The sequence below is a fragment of the Equus caballus genome, chromosome 16, assembly GCF_041296265.1.
Source record: "Equus caballus isolate H_3958 breed thoroughbred chromosome 16, TB-T2T, whole genome shotgun sequence".
Classification (NCBI taxonomy): Eukaryota; Metazoa; Chordata; class Mammalia; order Perissodactyla; family Equidae; genus Equus; species Equus caballus.
This window is the reverse complement of record NC_091699.1, coordinates 16628667-16651274: the sequence shown is the minus strand read 5'-3', so window position 1 is coordinate 16651274 and position 22608 is coordinate 16628667. Positions and strand designations below refer to the sequence as shown.

The following is a 22608-nucleotide window of genomic DNA, read 5'->3' as shown; positions in this document are numbered from 1 at the left end:
TCACAAAAGAGGATATCCAAATGAATATATGAACAAATGCCCAACTTTATTAGTCATTAGGAAAATTAAATGAAAACTCCAACATGATACCACTACGCACCTACCAGACAGCCTCCAATGAAAAAGACGTCTAACCCCAAGCATTGCCAAGGAGGGGCTGCCACAGGAGCTCTGCTGCTGGGAGCGGGGTCTGGACAACTGTCTGGCAGGATCTACCAGAGCTGTGGATTCACAGCCTTTATGATCCAGTCACTCTACCCCTACGTGTATACCTAACAGAATGCACACACACACTCACCAAAAGACAGGCACAAAGCATTCACAGCAGCACTACTTGCAACAGCCCCAAACTGGAAACCCAAGAAACCATCAACAGTAGAATGGATAAACGTGGTGTATTCGTACGATGGACTAGCTGCAATGAGAATAAATGAACCATTGCTACTCCCAATACCATGATGAATCTCACTGATGCTACGAGGATGTCATGAGGAGTGAAAGGCATGAGAGAGTACCTATTTATATGACATTCAAAAATGGGAAAACAGAAGCATGGCATCAGAAGGCAGGAGAGCAGTTCCTCCCGGAGGAGCAGTGACTGTGACTGGCACCGGGGGGCTTCTGAGGGAGTCGTTCTGTTCTATGCCTCATTTGGGCTCTGGGTTCATGAGCGTGTTCACTTTGTGAAAATTCACCAAATTTATGATTTGTGCACTTTTCTGTATATAGGGAGATTCTTCCTACTATAAGGAGATCTAGAATCTGTCATTTATTCAGTCACTGAAATACACTGAACAAGTATTTACTGAGCACCGACATAGACAAGACACTGAGCTGGCTGTTGGAGATACTAGTACGAATGAGTTATGATCTCTGCCTTCAGAGGTTACAGTCCATAGAATTCTACTTGGTCTTCACTAAGCTTACTTTCGGTTTCTGCTTACTTTTTAAAGAAAAGGATGGTGATTTAGGAAATCTGCATTTAGAATGTGGTTTTGTTTTGTTTTGTTTCATTTGTTTTTTGAGGAAGATTAGCCCTGAGCTAACATCCACTGCAATCCTCCTCTTTTTGTTGAGAAGACTGGCCCTGAGCTAACATCCGTGCCCATCTTCCTCTACTTTATAGGTGGGATGCCTACCACAGTATAGCTTGCCAAGCGGTGCCATGTCTGCACCTGGGATCTGAACCAGCAAACCCCGGGCTACAGAAGCAGAACATGCGCACTTAACTGCTGGGCCACGGGGCTGGCCTTTAGAATGTGTTTTGAAGGAAGACAGCCTGCTAAGAGAGAAACCTGACTCCAAGAACCATCACCATCATCTTTGTTCCTTCCTTGATGGATGAAGATGCAGGATCTCTTTAGATATATTCACTTGAGACAGATCCTTATTTACCTAAAGCTAGTCATTACGAATTTTGATTAGTATCTAAAGTCAGGATTTTGTTTTGGAAGCATACAGAAACCTACTTCAACATATGGCCCATAGGTTTTTCTTCCGTTGATTTCCAGCTTGTTTCATGGGACCTACAGCAAAGTGACACAAAACTATGAATTCTCTGTGTGACCTTAAATTGACAGGTCTGGGGCTGGCCCAGTGGTGCAGTGGTTAAGTGCGCACATTCAGCTTCAGTGGCCCGGGGTTCACCGGTTTGGATCCTGGGTGTGGACATGGCACCGCTTGGCACGCCATGCTGTGGTAGGCGTCTCACATATAGAGGAAGATGGGCACGGGTGTTAGCTCAGGGCCAGGCTTCCTCAGCAAAAAGAGGAGGATTGGCAGTAGTTAGCTCAGGGCTAATCTTCCTCAAAAAAAAAAAAAAAAAAAAATTTGATGGGTCCAATGACAGACAAAATTCTCCAGGAAACAATGTGCAGCAGAGATATGACTAGGTTGTGTGAGGTGTCTACCTTCCTATAATTCTGTATTTCAGATCTTTAGGAGAAAAATTCAGCAGGCCCCCAAACATTCTTCCAATTAATTGCCAACTATAAATAAATATCTACAAAGAAAATCTCTTCTGAGGCAGAAGTACAACTTATGTTAAGATCTTGTAGGTTTAAACAATAAGCAAATCATCAGAAAAAATCTTAACTATTATTAAGTGTTCTTCCTATTTAAATATGTAGGTACCAAAAAATGGACGAAATGTTTTAGTTATAAGAAATCAGATGCAGAGGATCATCAATGATCCATTCTACTGTGTTCCAGGAAAGGGCTGGTAAGGACCAACTGAGGCATCCCAGAATCTTTTTAGGAACAAGACTAAACCTGTCTTGTGAATTCAGTTGGATCTTTTGAAGCTGGAGAGGTAAACAGGTATCTGCCCCCAGAGTTAATTCTGATTGACCAGAAAGTCAGATGGGGAAAAATAAAGCAAGATTTCAAAAATTAAACTCATCATCCTCCCTCAACCTCCCTCACCTCTGAGAATGGCACCCCTGTCCGCTGCTCCCAAGCCAGGGACGTGGGAGCTAGCTTTGACTCCTCTCCCTCCTTCGCCTCCCACCAAGTGGGAAGTAAATTACCAAGACCTAGAAACTGGCCTTCTAAACACTGCTTGCCTCTCTTCTCTCACCTCCACTGCAATGACCTGAGTTCAGGCTGCCATAATTTCTCACCAGGCTGGCTACAACCACATCGAATCGGTTTCCTAGCAATAGCTTCATCTGCCTTCAATCTGTTCTCTATTCTCTAGCTCTAGTGGTCTTTCTACAATCCTTCAGTGGCTTCCCTCTGCCTCAAAATAGACTCTGAATTCCTTTTCATGGAATTTAAGGCGTCCCCTTGACTGGCTCCTGCTTACTCCTCAGTCTAATCACTAAATTCCCCCATGTCTTTCCCAGTTCCCACAGGAGAACACTCATCTTTCGCTCCTCCTTAGCTGGCTAGCTCCAGCTGCCGATCGCTGCCCTGAGGAGAACTCTGCTCTTCTCCTAACAGCACAGTCTAAGAGAAGTCAGTATGATTTTCTGCATAATAACTCCCAAGATAAAGGGAAAATATAGCGTTTGGCTTTGGAAGCATTTCTGTACTCATCTTTGAACAGGAGCCTATCAATGGTAAGGGAATTTCAAGGGAACAAATAAAGATAGAGTGTTGGACCACATGAGAACACGCTGCCGTGTTATCTGACACGGCTTACGAGAAACGGCAATCCTCTGGGCTGGTTAGAGAAGCCTGGCTTCCACCTGGTCTAGGAATAGAGTGATCTTTAGATCTAGATTCAGCTAAGTTTATAAAGCACCTGCTAGGCACTGAGTACCCAAGGGAACTCACAGTGAGCTGTGTACTAGCACCCCCACCATTTCAAGGACGGAGGGCTCATTAACATGCCCAGGTTACAGAGCAAAGAAACGACTAACTGCAACTCCAAGCCAATGTCTGCTCACTCCAAGCTTAGCTCCTGGTTAGCTATCCCCCTGAGTTTAACTGTATTTGAATATAAGAGGTATTTACTGGCTAAGGGGAAGGCTGGATCTCCTTTTTACCCCCACTCTGAGAGGGAGGTTGTAAAGGGGAGGAGTGATGATGGCTACAAAGAAATAAAAACTTGACCAAATAACTGGGTTTTTCTCACCCTGCAGATGATACGTCAGCTGCTGAAAAGTGGCCTAGAGGTAGAACTTCGGAGATTTTGGGAAAATGGAACCAATGAAAGCAAGACACAACAACAACAGCTACGACTATAATGAGACGCCTTCTGCACAAAGCACAGGAGGACAGAGGCTCTGAAGCTCACTGCGAAGTTAGAGGAAAGAGAAGCAGTAAAAGAGCCACTCAGAGCCGCTCAGGGCCTAGGGCTGCCGGCTCACTCCAGCTGGAGACCAGGTGAGCCATTTGAATTTGACAGTGCAAAGTGGCACATTCTAAAGAGAGGTCAGGAAACTTTTAGGTAATGATACCAAAAGAGGAACGACCAGGCACAGTGCTAGATGCTTTTACATATCTTAAGATATGATTTTTACAACCTGGTGAGGCAGGTATAACTATCCCTGTGAAATTAAAACTCAGAAAAACAAGATAACTTGCCCAAGTCACAGTAGTTAAGTTGCAATTTGAACCCTAGTCTCTGGGACTCACAAACTCCTCCCTTTGGCCTGGGCCGCCTTCATCACAGCCCGCGACCACCATAAACCAGAGAAGCCAGAGCATAAGGGAAGTAAGCCCAAATTATAAACATATAATTTGAAGAGATGCTTATCACTTGCCACAATTTCTGCAACCTCAGGGCAGGGTACACACATTCTGCTACTCTGGACTTCCACAATCCAATGAAGCATCTTTAGAAGAGAAAGGCAAGCAGGCAGTAAGCCCTCAGGGGAACCAGCACGGGGCACTCCAGGGCCACAAGGAAATCTGGGCTGCAGGTTCTGTGAGGTGTTACCCACTGCCCTCTGCTGGCGACTGGAAAGAACAAGTGTTGGAAAGAGGACCAAAGATTTCATTTCAGGTTGAAATGTCAAGAGACGATAACCACGAATTTTTAAAAACCTTTTATTAGAGAAAAATTCAAACTCCTAAAAGAATAGTATAATAGGTCCCCATGTATCTTCATCCAGCTTCAACAATGTATCAACTCATGGCCAATCTGTGTCATCTACCCCTTACCCACTGCCCTCCACCAAGTTTTATTTTGAAGCAAATCTCAGATATCCTGTCATTTCATGTGTAAATATTTTAGTACGTATTCCTAAAAGAAAATGAACTTTTTAAAAAACCTATAATACATTATCACACTAAAAAAAAATCATCAATCAATCTAAGAATTCCTTATAGCACCGGAGGCCAAAAATAAAAAAAAAACAAAGCATCCAGCCTCATCCAAAGAAGATTATGGCAAGGAGCTGCAATCACACAAAACACAGATTAATAGCTTGAACCACCCAAGCAAACAAAAGCACCCCATCTTCAGCCTTGCCAGGGAAACCCAGCAGGAGCATAGATTAAATAAAATATCGTAATTGGAAATGCAAAGCTACACACCAGAGTGGCAGAAAAACCTTCAGCTTAGTAGATTTGGCACATGTGCTACTAAATCTTTGTTGAATCTTTCCAAAGATTCAGGAGGGCAACGCTGTGTCCTTGGGGCCAAATGCTTGGCTGTGTATCCAGGCAGCTGGGTGAGAGATGGGAAGAGGTATGACCACGCCAGCTCTCTGGCATCTCAACCCAGGGATCAGGATCAGGCTGAAAGATCACTCCCTTCTCTGGGTTTCCTCTGTGCCATTTCTCCCCCAGGAACCGTGAATTTCTATTTACACGCCTGTCTCCCCTTCTGGATTATGAATCCCTTGAAGGCAGGATGGTATCATGCTTGCTTTGTATCCAGTGTGGCTAGCACGAGAGATGCTCAGTAGACGCTTACCTAAAGAAAGACTGAACCAGTGAAGTCCATCATTTAAAAATATCAAGTGTTGGAAAGAATGGAGAGAAACCATAACTCTCGTTTACTGCTAGTGGACTATAAATTGACATAACCACTTTGAGGCCATTTGGCAATATCCAAAGATATGCTCAAATGCTTAAGCCCATAAAACAAGAACAGGATGTTTTAAAATTCAAAAAAGAAAAAGGACTATTCAGAGAACAAAAAGAGAAAACAAAAAAGCTCCTGGAAATTAAAAATATAATAGCAGAAATAAAACCTCAATAGAAGGCTTGGAAGCTAAAGTGAAAATCTCCCAGAAAGCAAAGCAGAAGGCCAAAGAGATGGAAAACAGGGATGAAAGAAAGAAAACCAAAGGACTATCCTAGGAGGTCCGAGGTCTGAATAAAAGGAGTTTCAGAAAGAGAAGAGAGAAAACAGATGGGAGGAAAGTAAAGAAAGAATAAGAGAGTTTTCTTATATTCTTATATTCCGAGTTTCCAAGCTGAAAGGGCAATGAGTGCCCAGCGTTAGATAAAGACAGACTCACAGCAAAGCCCATCACCGAGAAATGTCAGAGCCCTGGGGGAATGAAGACCTAACAGGCTTCTGGAAAGAACACACACAAAGGATGAGGAATCTGGATGCCTTTGGACTTGGATTGCAACCCTGGAAGGAAGATGATCGAAGCAGTGATATCAAAATTCTAAAGGAACATTATTTCTCATCTACATCCAGCCTAAGCCTCAATTATGTGTGAGACTAGATTAGAGATATTTTTAGACATACGTGGTCCCAAATTTGACTCCCATGCACCTTTCCTCAGGAAATCACTAGATGGTGTGCTTCACCAAAACGAGCGTGCACCACGAAGTACAAGACACGAGATACAGGAAACGAGACCCCTCACATGAGACGGTGAAGACAGTCTCCGTGGGCAAAGACAGTTTCACAGGGAAGGAAAAGTCTGTTATGTGGCTCACCTATGAACCACATTAACACAGTCACACAATGTCAGCTCTGAAGATGGACTTCAGCAGAGCTCCCCACAACTACATTAAGAGGACAGAGGGATGGCAGGGGGAGCGTGTGTGGTGAGGTGGACGGAAGAGCTGAATTCTAATCTGCCAGAGTGAGAAGTCAAGAGATGATGCCCAAAGCTGACAAGGAGAGAGGCAACAGCCTAAGACTATCATTTAGAGAGTTGGCAGAGAAAACAAAAATAACTAAGAGATCTGGCAGCGGTTGTCTCTGAAGAGGGGAAATGAGGGGAAGAGCAAGGCACTGCTGTTTTGCAATGATATGCACATGTAACTTTCATAAATAAAAAACGTGAGGGAGAAAACCCGTACACAAGGAGTTATTCAGAAAACTGAGAGGAGCAGTAAAGCCTTCGAACAGTCCATCACTTGGTTTGACTTTTCAGACAACCAGATTACAGCACCATTCTACCGTCTGTATGTTATTGCCATGCCCTAGTCTATGACCATCAAAATTCATCATTTCCCAAGGACTTGCAGAATACAGACAAAGCTTTACATCTAACCCGGAGTGCTGAGGCCACCCAGTCCAGCAGGCGCACTGAGCACAAACTTCCTGAAGTGCTTACCAGCAGTGAAGATGCCCTTGGTGCTCTGTCTCATGCTAGAGGGTCTCACGATTGCCGAAAGGCCTGTGAAGAAAAACCAAACAGGTTCCGAGACAGCCAGAGGTTGGTCATAGTCACACTTTTAAAATCTGAAATCTATTCTTCCCAGTTATCCAATAAAACCAACAAATCTAACTCTGTCTGGTGTCACAGAGTGACTCTGAAAACGGTATCAGGATTGAAGGTCACGAAACAGGAGCTGCCAGCTGCATCACCAACCAGCTGTGTGAGCACAGACAAATGACTGACCTCCTCTGGGCCTGGGCCTCCTCACCTTAAAACAAGTGGGTGGGTTAGGTGACCCTCAAAGGTCATGTTATGACTTTAAATTTGCTTAAGGCTGCTGGTTCTCAATTCCAAGATGTGAAAAGATAAACAAATGTTTCTGCATGGAAGAAAAACTCATTCTGAAAACACATACAGAGGACTCCTAAGTGAGGAACAACACTACAATCCTCCATTCGCTCAGAAAGGCGGCAGACATCACACAGTGACCAGAATCACGTTAAAGTAAAAAACAAACCAACAATATGTCTCCACATTTCTCTTCAGCCTGGGCACCTGCTGACCTCCGACAACCTGGCGCAGGTCCTGAGAGTGCATGTGGAGTCTGCCTACTGCAGATGATGTTCAACACCATCACTGTGAATGGCCTCTAGCACAGCGGCTTGCACCCCGGAGGAGCGCAGTAAATATTTACTCAATAAAACAGCAGAATGTACTCATCTGAGGGAGGAAGTCGTTTTCAATTTCATCATCATTTCTTTACTGACTGACCTTGTAAATTACCTTTAACAGCTCAAAGGGAAGTGGGTCTCTGAAGATGAGGTTCAGATTTTTTGGTAAATATTAGGCAGGCCTTGGGGATAATATGTAGAACACAGGCCATGTCACAGGGAACCTGCTGAATACACCATGAGACACATCGAATGGGAGTCAGCTGACAAAAGCTGTGTTCTTGATGTTTAAGAGCACTAAAAATGTCACCGGTCTCCTTCCTTCTTAGACCACCATGAAGAACACAGACGTGTTCTTCTCTGAAATACCTTCTAGAAGTTATGCTTTTGGAACCAAAAGAAACATTGTTTCACCCTTCGACAGTGATTTAGGGCCCAGGAATCTGAAAACAGAAGTACTTTCACCACCCCACTTCAAACAAGTGAAAGTTTATATTTGGAAAAATCCCAGATTGTTACTGCTTTTTCTTCTTAGAGGCCATCTATCTCCCAAGCTCACTGGGCAAGAAAGAATAAGGAATACATTTCAGTCAAAGAAAGTCTGCTTTTAGCCACAGCCAGCACTTCTTCAACGCCAGAGTCACAAACATACCTAGACGCACCACCTCTCCACAGTCAGGATCGTGAGCAACTTTTAATAAAGTTTCTTCCACGTCTCTGTTTTTTCCAGGAGGGTCCATAATATGATTTATTTGTCGCTGTAAGGATTTGGGCAACGTCATTAGCTGAGTGAATTGTCCTTCTGGGCTTTTATCTATCTGGAAAAAAAAAAAAAGATGACGTCTATGGAAAATGCTTTGAATTCTATAAATATTCAAAGACACGAGTTCTTTTTAAAATCATACAAATATAGATGAACTCACACCTAGACTAGGCAGCATGCTAAGGAGACTCTCTCTAAAACTGAATGTGTATGTGTTCAGGATTCTAAGCCCCTTCAAAAAAGCCAATTCTTTTTCTATAATATTCTACTTCTATGTAAGAAAAGAATAGAAGCCGCCTTCAAGGATTAATTTCTGACTCAGTTTTAAAATTTCTATTTGTTTTAAATCCAGCAGTTAAAGAAAGTGAGGCTGCAGCCCCAGCAAATCCAGGCACACAAATGATCCCTCCCATTTTAAACACGGGGACACTGAGTAACACAGCTAGGATCATACGGCCAACAAGAGAGCGTGGGATCTAAATTTGTGTCTCCTGCCTTTAGGGCTTTTTAGATACCATGCTCTGTGTCATAAACTGTAGTATTAAATTGATGACAAAGACTAATCCTATTCACTTTCAATCCCTTAGCACATAGTAGGTACTCAAAAAACATTGGTTGAATAAAGGAATGAACAACTGCATCAGTAAAACTTAGTTATTATTTCTTAAATAGGAGTAAGTTATACCAGTGGTTTCTGTTCTCAATGTATTTTAAAATACATCAAGTTGAAAGATAAACACAGAAATTAAACTTACATGAAACTATGCATCAGACTTTACTTAGAAACATTTGAATCAAAAGTTAGCCCCAGGCTGAGGCCACACCTAGCATCCCTACCTCCCAGTTTATTACACTTTACCTTATGGAACTAAATTTTTGTAAAATCACGTAAACATTGACTGCCTGCCAAGTTGAGAACCAGTAACACTGCCCTCAACAGCTCATCACATTATTTTCCAAGTAAGAATCTATCTTGTATTCTTTTAACAAATGTTTAGGTTTTAACTTTAACTAAGAGAACAGTAAGAAAAAAAATCAGACAAACGAGGGGCCGGCCCCGTGGCCCCATGGTTACATTCGGGCGCTCTGCTTCAGTGGCCCAGGGTTTTGCCAGTTCAGATCGTGGGCGTGGACATGGCACCACTCAGTCAGGCCATGCTGAGGTGGTGTCCCACATAGCAGAACCAGAAGGACCTACAACTAGAATATACAACTATATACGTGGGGACTTTGGGGAGAAGACAAAAAAAAAAAAAGATTGGCAACAGATGTTAGCTCAGGTGCCAATCTTTATGAAAATTAGACAAACAAATGTATTAAATTTTAGATTCAGATTTTCTAGATATGACCAACTTTATTAATAATTAGAATTCACTCATTCTACCTCTTTTTTTCATTCAACAAATATTTACTGAGATACATGCCAATGTCTGGATTTTCTAGTTTTATGTATAAAATCTATGCAAAGAAGAAGAAAATACTTTTATTTAGTGGCTCCAGTATGGTGAAAGGTCTTTTTAACCTAAATATTTAATATTTATCATTAAGATGGTTCTAAATTCACCGGATTGGGCCTCTATTTAGCTTTGGCTAGATAAATGACAAGAAATGTGGATATTTCTGTAAAATTTGCTGGAAATGACATTTATGGACTCATATTTTGGGGCCAAGTATTGAGATTAGTCAAAAGGACCTTCTATTTCTGTAAGGTTTTACCTATGAAACTTCCAGGATGCCAAATTGGCGTGAGGAATTAGAAAATAGTATTTGCCACTGCTTTCTCTTAGGAAAAGAATACACTGGAATTTTTTCTTGAAAGCATGTGTTTAAACACAAAATATTAGGCAACATGTTCAAATAAATTGCTAAAATCCTAATGATCTTACTCTTTAATTCTCATTAAAACATGAAAGTGAAAGCACTCAGTTAAATCATGAGAGTCAAATTGCAATTTAAAAACAGATATGGAAAAGACCACATATTATATGATTCCTTTTATTTGAAGTGTCCAGAATACGTAATCCATAGAGGCAGAAAGTAGATTACTGGTTGCCTGGAGGAGGGAAAGCTAGGGACTGCTAAAGGGTATGGGGTTTCTTTGGAGTGAGGGAAATGTTCTAAAATTAGACTGTGGTGATTGTTGCACAACTCTGTGAGTTTACTAAAAACCACTGAATTTATGACGTGTGAATTACATCTCAATAAAGCTGATGTTTTAAAAGAGCAGATATGGTCATATGATAGTGGATGCTGTGCTGCATCACTCAGAACCTGGCATCAGGGCCAAGGTACTCATTCCACTAGCTGCTAGGAAGGTTGGCTGAACCCTCTCTCAGAGTCCTTCTCAGAACCGTCCTCAGCAAAAGGGAGCTGCCCATATCCAATGACTGGAAAATGCAGGAATACAAAGGCCTGGCCTCTTTGTCCCCAGTTGGGACAATTAGGAAGGGCTGACTATTTCCACAGAGCCACCACAGGATACGATGAGGTCTCTGTTTCAAATATGCCCAATCCCATCTTTCACAATTGGTACCAGGAGTGGGCCTAGAAAGCACACTCTGAGATGGCAGTTTGGAGCTGTCGTAGTGTGGAAGGCCAAGTGGAAGCCTCTGAAGCTGCCATTCTTATCCCCCGGCCAAAAGAGAACTTAAAAAATAAAAACACATCATGGGAGGAATGGCAGAGACTAGAGCCACTTGTAGACCAAAAGGATGCAGGGGTGTGATGTTTAATTTTATGTGTCATCTTAGCTAGGCTATAGTGCCCAGCTTCTTGGTCAAACGTCAGCCTAGACGTTACTGTAAAGGTATTTTTTTCAGATGTAATTAAGATTTAAGTCAGTAGACGTTGAGTAAAGCAGATTACCCTCTATAATGTAGGTGGGCCTCATCCAATCAGTTGAAGGCCTTAAGAAAAAAAACTGAACTCTCCTGAGGAAGATGGTAGATTGCCCTCGGACTCAAGACTACAGCGTACTCTTCCCTGGGTCCCTAGCCGGCCAGCTTGCCCTGCAAATTTCAAACTTGCCAGCCCCCATAATCATGTGGGCTCATTCCTTAAAATAAATCTCTCTATACATATCTTATTGATTCTGTTTCTCTGGAGAACCTTGAATAATAAAAGAACTGATGGTCCTCATCATATCTTCGTTAAGTCTTACCCTCATAAAACCCAAATGGATTCTGGCAGATTAGATTAGACGACCACAAACTCAACCGAGTAGACACCCCAACTGCGTCTGCTGTGCCTGCAGGTGTGGTTAAATCTGCCAGCACAGATCCACAGAACTGTAGGTGCCTTGACAGGGCCAAAGACCTGGCAAATACACCCTTTTCCACTCTGTTAGGAAGGAGGATCAGAAGGAGCTCATGTTCATACAAGACAGACAACAGTACACCTTATGGTCTGCCTCAGGGCTATGTTAACCCTCCCATCCACTGCCATAAGGTATTCAAAGGAAACCCGTCTCTTTGGACATTCTGTGTAATCTCATGTTGTTCCACTGCATCAACGATAGGCTGCTACAGTCCCCTGGTGAGCAATAAGGGGCAAGTGTGTGGGAGGCCTTGGTGGACATATGCACTCCAGAGGGTAGAAGATGAACTGTATGAAGTTTCAGGAATCCACCAGATGAGTGAAGATTTCAGGGATCAAGTGGTCTGGAGCATCCTAGGATATCCTCTCCAAAGTAAAGATCAACTTATTGCGTCTTGCACCTCTCACCACTAAGGAAAAAGCACAATGTCTGACGAGCTTCTTCAGGGTCTGTAGGCAGCACATTCCACACTTGGGAATAGTGCTCAGACCATTTTTCAAGTGATATAAAGCGATGCCAGGTTTGTGAGGGGCTCAGCGCAGAAAAGAGCTCTGTAACAGATCCAGGCAGTAGTGTAAGCAGTCCTGACACTTAGGCCACGTAACTGTGTAAACTTCATGGCACTAACGGCATCCTCAGTGTAGAAAGAAGCTTTGGGAAACTCCCAGCAGGAGAATTACACTGTAGACTGCTGAGATTCTGGAGCAAGGCCACGCCATCTGCTGTAAAGAACCAGATACCAACTGAAATCAGCTCCTAGATACTAGACCCTGGTAGACATGGACCTTTTAACCATGGGACATCAAATGACCATGAATCAAGAACTGTCCATCATGAGCTGGGATCTGGAAGATTCACCAAGTCATAAGGTCAGGCAGGCTCAATAGCAATCTACTGTAAGATGGAAGAGGGACACCAACACTGGACATGAGCAAGGCCAGTGGGCACGAGTAAGGTGCACAAGCAGGAAACCTAGACCCCCATAATATCCACTACGCGCTGAGACACCAGTGCATTCTGTTCTACTTCTCCATTGGCTCATGTACATGGCTACATGGAGGAGGATAAAGGACGAGCTTACTTCATGGATGATTTGGCTTGGTATGTACAAGCTGAAAATGATGCCTTCTAGCCTCTCTCAGGGATAGCTCTGAAAGACACTGATGAGGGGAAATCCTCCCAATGGGTATGCTTCAAGTGGTTCACCTGGTCATTCACTTCACATGGAAATAGCGGCCCAAGGTAAGAATATAGAACGACTCATGGGGAGTGGAGAATGGTTCACTGGTTGGTTAGGGCCTGAAGAAACAAAGATTGGAAGACTGAAGACAAAGAATTTGGGGGAAGAGGCATGTGGATGGATCTATGGGAGGGGGCACAAAGTGTGACAATCTTTGTATGCTGATGTCCATCAGAGAGCATCCATCACAGAGGAAGCAACAACAACCAAAAGAGCAATTCAGCCAGTTGATTCAACAACGCATCCTAGTGCTGGCACAAGGGCTCATAAAAGAAGTAGCCATGGTGGCAGGGACAGAGGTCCTATCTAGGTCCAATATCATGGGCATCTACTCACCAAGGCTGACTTAGCTACTGCTGTTGCTGAAAGTCTATCTTGACAGCAACAGAGGCCAATGCTGAGATCCTAATAAAAGGACCATCTCGAGACTAACCAGCCACTTGGACTACACTGGACCCCTTACACCTGGGAAGGGGCAGCAATTCATCTTGAATGGAAGTGACAACATATTCTGAGCATGGGTTTGCCTTTTCTGCCCGCCAGGACCTAGCCAGTACCATTGTACAGGGCTTACAGAATGTTTGATTCACTGACATGGTTGGATCATGGAACATCACTTATGGGGCCCACTTTAGAGCAAAGGAGGTGCAGAGGTGCAGCAACGGACACAGGAGCATGGCTCCACTGTTCATACCACACACTGCACCAAAGCTGCTAGCCTGGTAAAGCAGTAGTTCTCAAAGGGGGGAAATTTTTGGCCCCCACAACAAAGAATTATCCAGCCTAAAATGTCAGTAGTGCCACTGTTGAAAAATTCTATGATAGAGCAATGAAGAACAGCTGAGGCACCAGCTTGGCGATGACACCCTGTGAGAATAGGGGGGCATTATATCCTAAATTAATGACTGTTATACAGTACTATGTTCCCAATTGGTAGAACACGTGGATCTGGGAACCAAGGGGTGCAAGGAGAACGGCCCTTGCTTACCGTCATTCCCAGTGACCCACTTGGGAAATCCGTGCCTCCCATCTCCACAACTTTAGGACTGTGAGTCTAGAGGTCCTAGTTCCCAGAGGAGGAATGCTTCTCCTACAAGCATCCTATTAAACTTAAAGCTATGACTGCCACCCAATCACTTTAGAATCCCATGCCAAAAGTCTAGCAAAGAAATGAGTTACCATGCTGGCAGAAGTAACTGACCTTGATCATCAGGAGGTGGGGCTGCTGATACATCTCTTAGTACCCCTTGCCCACTTTCGATGGTAAATGGAAAGTACAGTAGCCACAGCCTGAGACAGACATGGTGAGCAGGGTCTTAGAGTCCTTAGCAATGTTGATCTGGGCCACCTCAACTAGATCAGCAGAAGTGCTAGACGAGGGTGAGGGGAATTTAGGATGGGTAGCAGACGAGGGAGAAGATAACCAGTTGCAGCCTCAAGACCAGATGCAGTGCTGGGAACTGTAGCTTAGCCCACAAATTTTATTCTTGTAAGTTTCCCCAGAATAAGAAGTCAGTTAGAACCTAGATCATGCAGGCTTTTGCAGGCCATAGTGAGGAATGTGGAAAAGTTCATCTCCATAGTTAATGGAAATTCCCAGTCCTTTTCCCTTGCTCAGTTTCTACAAAGTTGGCAGGTAGGCACGTTACCCTGCCCCATCCTCTAGCTAGGGGGTAAATGATGTCTCTCAGGAGAAATTCTACAGATACTGACACTGGGGTCTTTCAATAAAACAGCCAGGTCCTTGCCCCATAATCCTATAGTGAAGCCCACCAGATGACAAGCCCTATCCATCACAAAGGACTTCCAGCCCGCATTTTTAAAAAGTGCCTTTCTCTTTAAAAACAAGTCACAAAGCCAAATATTTGAGCAAAGCCTCTAACATAACAGATGAAAGTGAATCAACAGAAAAAAGGAACTAAGAGAAACAGAGACAATGTAGAGAGGAAGAAAAAAACTTCAAAAATTATAATAAAGATCATTAAAGAGATGAAAGATAATACATTCATAAAACAAGAATAGGATGCTATAAAAAAGAAGAAGCAGAAGAAATTAAAAATTCAATACAAGTGTTAGAAGATCAATTTGAAAAATTCTCCTGGAAATCAGAACAGAAAAAACAAAGAAACAGGAAAGAGAAAAAAAATAAAGATAAAACCAATCAAACCAGGAGGTCCAATAACCAACTAACAGGAATTCCAGAAAGGACCACCTAAGAAAATGATATGAAGAAATTATTACAGAAATAATAAAATAAAATTTCCCTGAGTTGAGGCTCATGAATTTCCAGACTGAAAAGGCTCCTGAAATGCCAGAATAATAAATGAAAAGCAGAGACAAAGACAAAGGCAAATCATCATGAAATTTAAGGACAATGGAAAAAAAGAGATGATCCTAAACACATCAGAGATAAAAAGGTCACATCCAGGGGGCAGGGAATCTGACTGTCGTTGGACTTTTTTTTTTTTTTTTAAAGATTTTATTTTTTTTCCTTTTTCTCCCCAAAGCCCCCTGGTACATAGTTGTATATTCTTCGTTGTGGGTCCTTGTAGTTGTGGCATGTGAGACGCTGCCTCAGCGTGGTCTGATGAGCAGTGCCATGTCGGCGCCCAGGATTCGAACCAACGAAACACTGGGCCGCCTGCAGCGGAGCGCGCAAACTTAACCACTCGGCCACGGGGCCAGCCCCTGTCGTTGGACTTTTTAATGCAACACTAGAAACTAGAAGAAATGAAGCCGTTACTTAGCAACTCAGAGGGAAAATTATCTCCAACCCAGAACGTGATATCCAGCCTGAACTAGCAAGCAGTATGAGGGCAGAATTTTCAGATTGACATGGTCTCAAAAAATTTACCTCCTCACAACCTATGCTAGGAAGGTACTACAAGGCATGTACCTCATCAAAATTAAAGTGTAAACCATGAGAGAGGGAAAAATCCAGAAACTCAAAAACTAGCAAAGGAGAAAGGCAAAGAAACTCTCAGGGTGATAATGAAAGGAGGTTCCAGGAGAAGAGCCGTGCAGCATCCTGGAAAACCACCAGGCGGAAAGGAACAGGGGACAGAGGGCTCCAGGAAGAAGGTCCCCAAGAAAAACAAGAAACAGAAAACACCTGATGTGTTTGTCTACAATGGGAGAAATTTTACAGTTTTCTAAGAACGTTTGAGGATGAATTAGTTACAGGTACGCAGACAACTAAGCAAGTGAAAAAATTAAACAATTATTAACTCCAAGAAAAACAAAGTTGTACAGGAATTTCATAGTAGTGTATCTCAGCAAGGAAAAAAAGCAAGTTGTCGTAATAAAGCAAATACTGATTATTAACCCAACCAAAAATTATGAAATAACATGGAGCAAGAGGCGGTGAGGTGGGAGGGGAAGAGTGTACGTGTGTGTCCGTGAGTGTGTACGTTGATGGGGGTGGCACAAGAGAGTAAAAAATCCTCATCTTCCATAGAAAGATGACAAAAATAAAGTATAAAATCAGAAAAAATCAGTAACTAACAGTCAAATCGTATCACAGTCACACGTTGCTTAACAATGGGGATATGTCCTGAGAAATGTGTCATCAGGCGATTTCGTCGTTGTGCCAACATCATAGAGTGCACTTACACAAACCTAGATGGTACAGCCCACTACACACCTAGGCTACCTGGTACTGATCTTACGGGACCACTGCTGTACATGTGGTCCATCACTGACCGAAACGTCGTTATGTAGCACATAGCTGCATTTAGAAACATGGAGGTAAATATCAGAAGAATCAGCCAATGAGATGAAAGCAGCGTCCTCTGGGAAGTAGCACTGAGATCTAAGAAGGTGCACAGCAGGGAACTCTACTTTTTGTTATAAATATTAAGGTAACTTTTATTTTTTAAACCACGTGAATGCATTATTTTGAGAAAAAGCAAAAATTAAAAACAAAATACCTCCACCTGAAGCAAACATGGCAAAAATCTGTTAAACTGAGTGGTGGCTATTTTGGGCATTCACGGGCTTGTCTATTCTTATGTTTAAAATAATTTATATTATTTATTTATTTATTTTATTTTACTTTTTGTTTTTAATTTCTATTTTTTAAAGTTCCCTTTCAGTTCTAGAAATTCCAGTAATTTGTTATTCAATTTAACTTAAGTTGCCCCTAGTATGTGGAAGAGGAAGAGCATAAAAAAAAGTAAAATACAGTGTTCTTTATGTTAAAGATTAATAAAACTGGTTTCTATAGTGTAAAAAAATCTTAAATCTGAATTATTTTTCTCAAAAGAAAGGTTCCTTGATTTTTATTTTCAAATATTTAATATTATTTTTAAAAATTTTTATTTATTCATTCTTTTTTGAGGAAGATTAGCCCTGAGTTAACATCTACCACCAATTCTCCTCTTTTTTGTTGAGGAAGACTGGCCCTGAGCTAACGGCTGTGCCCATCTTCCTCTATATTATATGTAGGACGCCTGTCACAGCATGGCGTGCCAAGCAGTGCATAGGTCTGCACCCGGGATCTGAACTGGTGAACTCCAGGCCGCCAAAGTGGAACACTTGAGCTTAACCTCTGTGCCACCAGGCCGACCCCTAATACTATTATTTTTTAAAATACCTTGAAAGAAAGTTTTATTTGAAATAGCAAAAGACACGACAAACATACAAGTCGGGAAAAAACAAGCTTCAGAATAATACGTGTGAGTCCATTTATGTAAAACAAAACCAAACAAAAAAGACTAAACTGTTTCATACATGTGTATATGAATAAGTATATGCAAAAGTGCATGCAAAAAGACCTGGAAAAATATACACCACACTGTCAATAAGGTTACCTCTGGGGAGGCAAATGGGATTGGGGATGGAAAGAAGGTAATCTGAGAGTTTATTTTCACTTGTTTCTGATTGGTAACTAATACGCATAGTAAGACTTTCAAATGGCAAAAGATATACATGGTGAAGACAAGTCCCTCTCCCCGTCAGCCCCTGGTTCCCTTCTCAAAGGGCAGGCTCCTATTACTAGTATCTTGTGTTACCTTTTAGCATTATTCCAAATACACAGAAGAATATGTTTACGTACAAGCCTAACTTTTTAGACTATAAATATGACCACACTAGTCCCACTGCTCTACCTCTGCTTTTTCCCTTAAAATAGGTCTTGCCGTAGAAACAAGATGCATTTCATTTTTCACACACAGTTTACCTCCAGTCTGCCTTGCTGGATTTTGTACACCACCTGGGGATTCTCCTGCAGTATGCTGCCATAGAGCTCACGAAAGTGGGCCATGTTGGGCTTCACAATATTCAACACTTTTGCCTTATCCTCTCCAACCACCATCCGAAAGTCGCCTGGTTAAAACAAACGGGAAAACAAATTTTCCATTGAGAATCCACATTCTGTCCCATGAACTGGTTCTGCACTAATCCAACCTGGCAGGATTCTTCACTCAAAACAATTGCTTGGGGCTGGCCTGGTGGTGCAGCGGTTAAGTGCACACGTTTCGCTTCGGCAGCCCGGGGTTCACCGGTTTGGATTCCGGGTGCGGACATGGCACCGCTTGGCAAGCCACGCTATGGTAGGCATCCCACATATGAAGTAGAGGAAAATGGGCACAGATGTTAGCTCAGAGCCAATCTTCCTCAGCAAAAAGAGGACGATTGGCAGCAGATGTTAGCTCAGGGCTGATCTTCCTCAAAAAAAAAACCCCAAAAAACAGTTGCTTTGCCTCCTTAAAACCATGAAGACATGACCCAAGGAACACAGGCAACTGTTTGGGGGAAAAGAAAGCCTCTCAAATTACAAAGCCTTTTATGCCCATTAAAATAGCATTACCTATGTACAAAAGGTAATCCTCGTAGAGAAGCTAACTTGTGTTTGTCTTCCCAATGCAGAAGCTTCCGCATTCATAAACTTCCATCTTGTGAACAAAACCCTGCCTGTGACCAACCACTTTAGGCGTGTCCTTGCGGCTGCTTACTCAGCTCAGCCCTGCCTGCTGTGCTTGCAGGAGGGCTTTGGAGGTGCTTTATGAATATAAACAACCTTACTATATTTGATAAGCGCAAGAGCAGTGAGTGTTAAGTCCTAGGAAGGAGAGGTTTACATAAGAAGAGGTTTACATTTAAGATGAACTTGAAGGCAGATATAATGTTATAAATTGCAAGAGGTAAGAAATGAGGAACTTTGAATAGAGCTGCAAAATAAATAATTCTGAAGGACAGAGAGCAACTTTTGAAACAAATTTAACATGCCTGCCCTGCCTATGCCATTGACAATCATCAGCAAGATATGGGAGAAAAAGAGTGGTAAACCAAGAAAACCAGAGTGAATGCCTATTGCGCTAATGTTAATTCAGAAGAGGCTGGAGCCAAGGGAGGACCTCCCAGGGAGAGCCTGGGGATAGCAACGTGGCCGGAACCTTTGTGGGACAGACAGGAAGCTGTCCAGGGGAGCAGTGAGGTGGCAAGTGTAGGCGGAGAGATACCCCAGCTGCTGAGCAATGTCCTGGGTGAGGTGACGATACAATGTATCATCCAAACCAGGTCACTTTTGAGGGTGAAGGGGGCTCCACGAATAATCACGCCAGGACGAGTACAAACTGGACAAAGCAGGACACACGGTTACCCTTGCCGATTTTTCTTCTCTGAAGAAGGGAAGGCATCACTGAGATGATTACCTGGCACAACAGATTTTCCTAGAGCAAACTGTTGGCTTGTTCTAGAAAAATAAGATACTCACAAGTATGTACTTGAATAAGGAATAAAATATGCTGGGTTTCTAAGCTTCAAAGGACCAACTTACACACAATTTGGTGAAAAGCAGCTGGGGACAGCAAGCTTCAAAAAAACAGACTTAGAAACAACTCCTGGACCCTGACCTTTGTGGCATGAGGTCTAACTGCTCAGGCAGCGAGCAGAAGCAAGCTCTGGTCATAACAGCTGCTCGAATATGGGTTGACAAACTAATGGCAAGCAATAGGATACTGGAGTATATGACGAAGCCATTTGGTGTAAACCTCATTCAGCCTGACCTTGTTTCTTCCAAAAGGGCCTAAAGTGGCCGGTGAGCATACACCCTATATCTGCTTTAAGCATTTGCTAAGTCCCAAAGACAAGAACAAATGGCCTTAAGATAAAGATGCAACTTCCCCCACAATGGCATTTCCTTAAGGATAAGCATCTCTCCCTAGGCTAGGAACTGATTGCTGCGCCCACCCTGTGACCACCCAGCTTGAGACAGCAGACCTGCTACCTGCTGTGTGAATCACTGTGCTGTGCTGGCTAGGCAATCTTGTGACTGTTGTAAAAGGGACATTCCTATTATATGTGATGCATGCTCTTTGTTCCAGGATGGTATATAAGCACTCTCTACACCCCACTTCTTTGGTGCCCTTCCTTCCTTGGGGAAGGCAGGCCCTGGGCTAAGCCAGTCCTCAGATGTGGCTCATGATAAACTCACCCCCATTTTGATTTACAAATTGGTTATGGATTATTTTCGTCAATAGGATGAACTTATTTTTTCATTCTTATTTTAAAGGGAAAGAGAGTTCCACAGTTAAACTCTGGGACGACTGCTAGTGAGGGTGTAGAGAAACTGGTCCTTTCACATAATGCTGTTGACATCATTAACTGCTAAAATCCTTCTGGAAAGTAGGGAATGAAGAAACCTCATGTCTGGAGAGAAGCCCAAAGAAATAAACCCAAAGAGAGGTTAAGAGGAAACGTTCACTGGTGTCTGGTAAGTGCCAGGCGCCGTCCCAAGTGCTTTGTGCTATCACCTCATTCTGTCCACACAGCCATCCTCTCAGGTACATGCCATCCTATCCCCATTTAGCATCAAGGCAACAAAGACACAGACATGAAATAACCTGCCTAAGACTTCCCAGGAAGTAAGCGAATACGCTACACACACACAACTAACCACTGAAGCACGATTTCTAATACTGAAATACTGCAAGCAACCCAACAAAAGGGGAATGGATAAGCTAGGACAGTATACCCATAACCTACCACAGAACAGTGTGTAACCATTAAAAATTACAGTGGGGGCCGGCTCTGTGGCCAAGTGGTTAAGTTCACACACTCTGCTTCAGTGGCCAGGGGTTGGCCAGTTCGGATCCTGGCCAGGGACCTACACACCACTCATCAAGCCATGCTGTGGCAGCATCCCACACAGAAGAACTAGAATGACCTACAACTAAGATATACAACTATGTACCGGGCTTTGGAGAGCAAAAAAAAAAAGAGGAAGACTGACAGATGTTAGCTCAGGGCCAACATTCCTCACCAAGAAGCATACTTAAAAGAAAGAAATGGAAATGGGTGCTAATATGATCCCATTTTAGAAAAAAAAATTACAGTAATCACACACAGCAAGATGGAAAATGATCATATAACAACATACAGTTAAGAAACCAGGATACAAAAGTACAAGAAAACAACTTTGTAAAAAAACAGGAAAAACAAGACAAAGGGACTATATAAAAATAGGTATTTTTGCTCTAATAAGATACACATTTATTGTGGCCTTTTTTATGTGTATGCTTTACACTTACTATCTCATTCAGTGCGGGCAAAGCCTCATAAAGGAGGTCCTAATTATTCCCAATTTTGCAGATGAGGAGATGAAGTGCAAAGCAACCTGTCCACGGTCCAGCCATCCTCTCAGAATCAGAGAAGTGACATCTTAGGTGACTAGTTTTCCTCTATCATTTCCCTCACTTCCGTAATGGTGGCATATTACTTCTAGCATTTTTAAATAAATTCACAGGATGCACAGACATGATGTCTTGGCAAATGTGAGTGGAAAGGCAGCTGGGTTACCCTTCAGTTGTGTAAGTCCTTATATTTTTATTTAGAGCCTATAAATGGATTCCATGAATCCCTGAAGGGATGAAATGTCATCAAACTCGGAATCGAACCTTGCCGGCTCTGAAGTGAAAGATCAATTTGCAGCACTGTGGAGTTCTAAATATTTGGGTCATTTCCCCTCTTTCTATATGTTCAACAAACAAAAAGTTCTTATATTTTAGATGGTAACTTTCCGAGAGAGGGACGGTATTTTAATGTAAAAGCAAACGAATCCAAATCCTCTCCAAAAGAACACGCTATGATTGAAGGGCCTGGAAAATACTATGGACTCTGAGAACAAGGACGGGCTTATTCACCTCTGCATCCCCAGCCCCTTGTGTACTGCCTGGCACATGGAAGGCACGTCAATAAATGCCTGCGGAATTGAATTTCTCCAACCGCTCTGCAGCAGAACCAGTGTGGCCACAGGGAATAGCAAAGCAAATGGGCTTATTACCCACTTCTTCAGAACAAAATGAATAAAATCGTAGGCACAGCATGAACCAGCAACTGATCATAAGAATGAATTTTTCCTACCTCCAGAGATATATTTGCAACAAAACACAGGGACTGAGAAAAGCAACGGTGACTTTTACTTTATACCTCTACTGATGGGTTTAACTCTTGACTGCTCAAGGTAGAGAACTGCCAGTCTAACACAATGGGGAACCAAAAGGGTAATCGCTGTTGACTTTGAAAACAGACAAACTCAAAGGCTTGGAGACCATCTGTAGCTGTCCTGCTCTGTGATTCCGGCATGCCGCCAGTGG

The 22608-nt window shown here is 42.7% G+C and overlaps 1 protein-coding gene across 4 annotated transcripts in view; it reads right to left on the bottom strand.

The window, feature by feature from the left end:
* The window catches only part of TAMM41 (TAM41 mitochondrial translocator assembly and maintenance homolog), a 46708-nt gene that overhangs the window by 2550 nt on the left and 21550 nt on the right, over window positions 1–22608 (bottom strand). For 2 of the 4 annotated variants that reach the window (XM_003363033.5, XM_023619954.2), the window contains exons 5-7: window positions 18192–18337; window positions 8346–8511; window positions 6978–7040 (exon numbers count right to left, since the gene is read on the bottom strand). In XM_003363033.5, the coding sequence (XP_003363081.1) occupies window positions 6978–7040; window positions 8346–8511; window positions 18192–18337 (375 nt within the window). The remainder of the gene's footprint in view (window positions 1–6977; window positions 7041–8345; window positions 8512–18191; window positions 18338–22608) is intronic. The other 2 variants (XR_011426825.1, XM_014731418.3) reach the window with 2 other exon arrangements.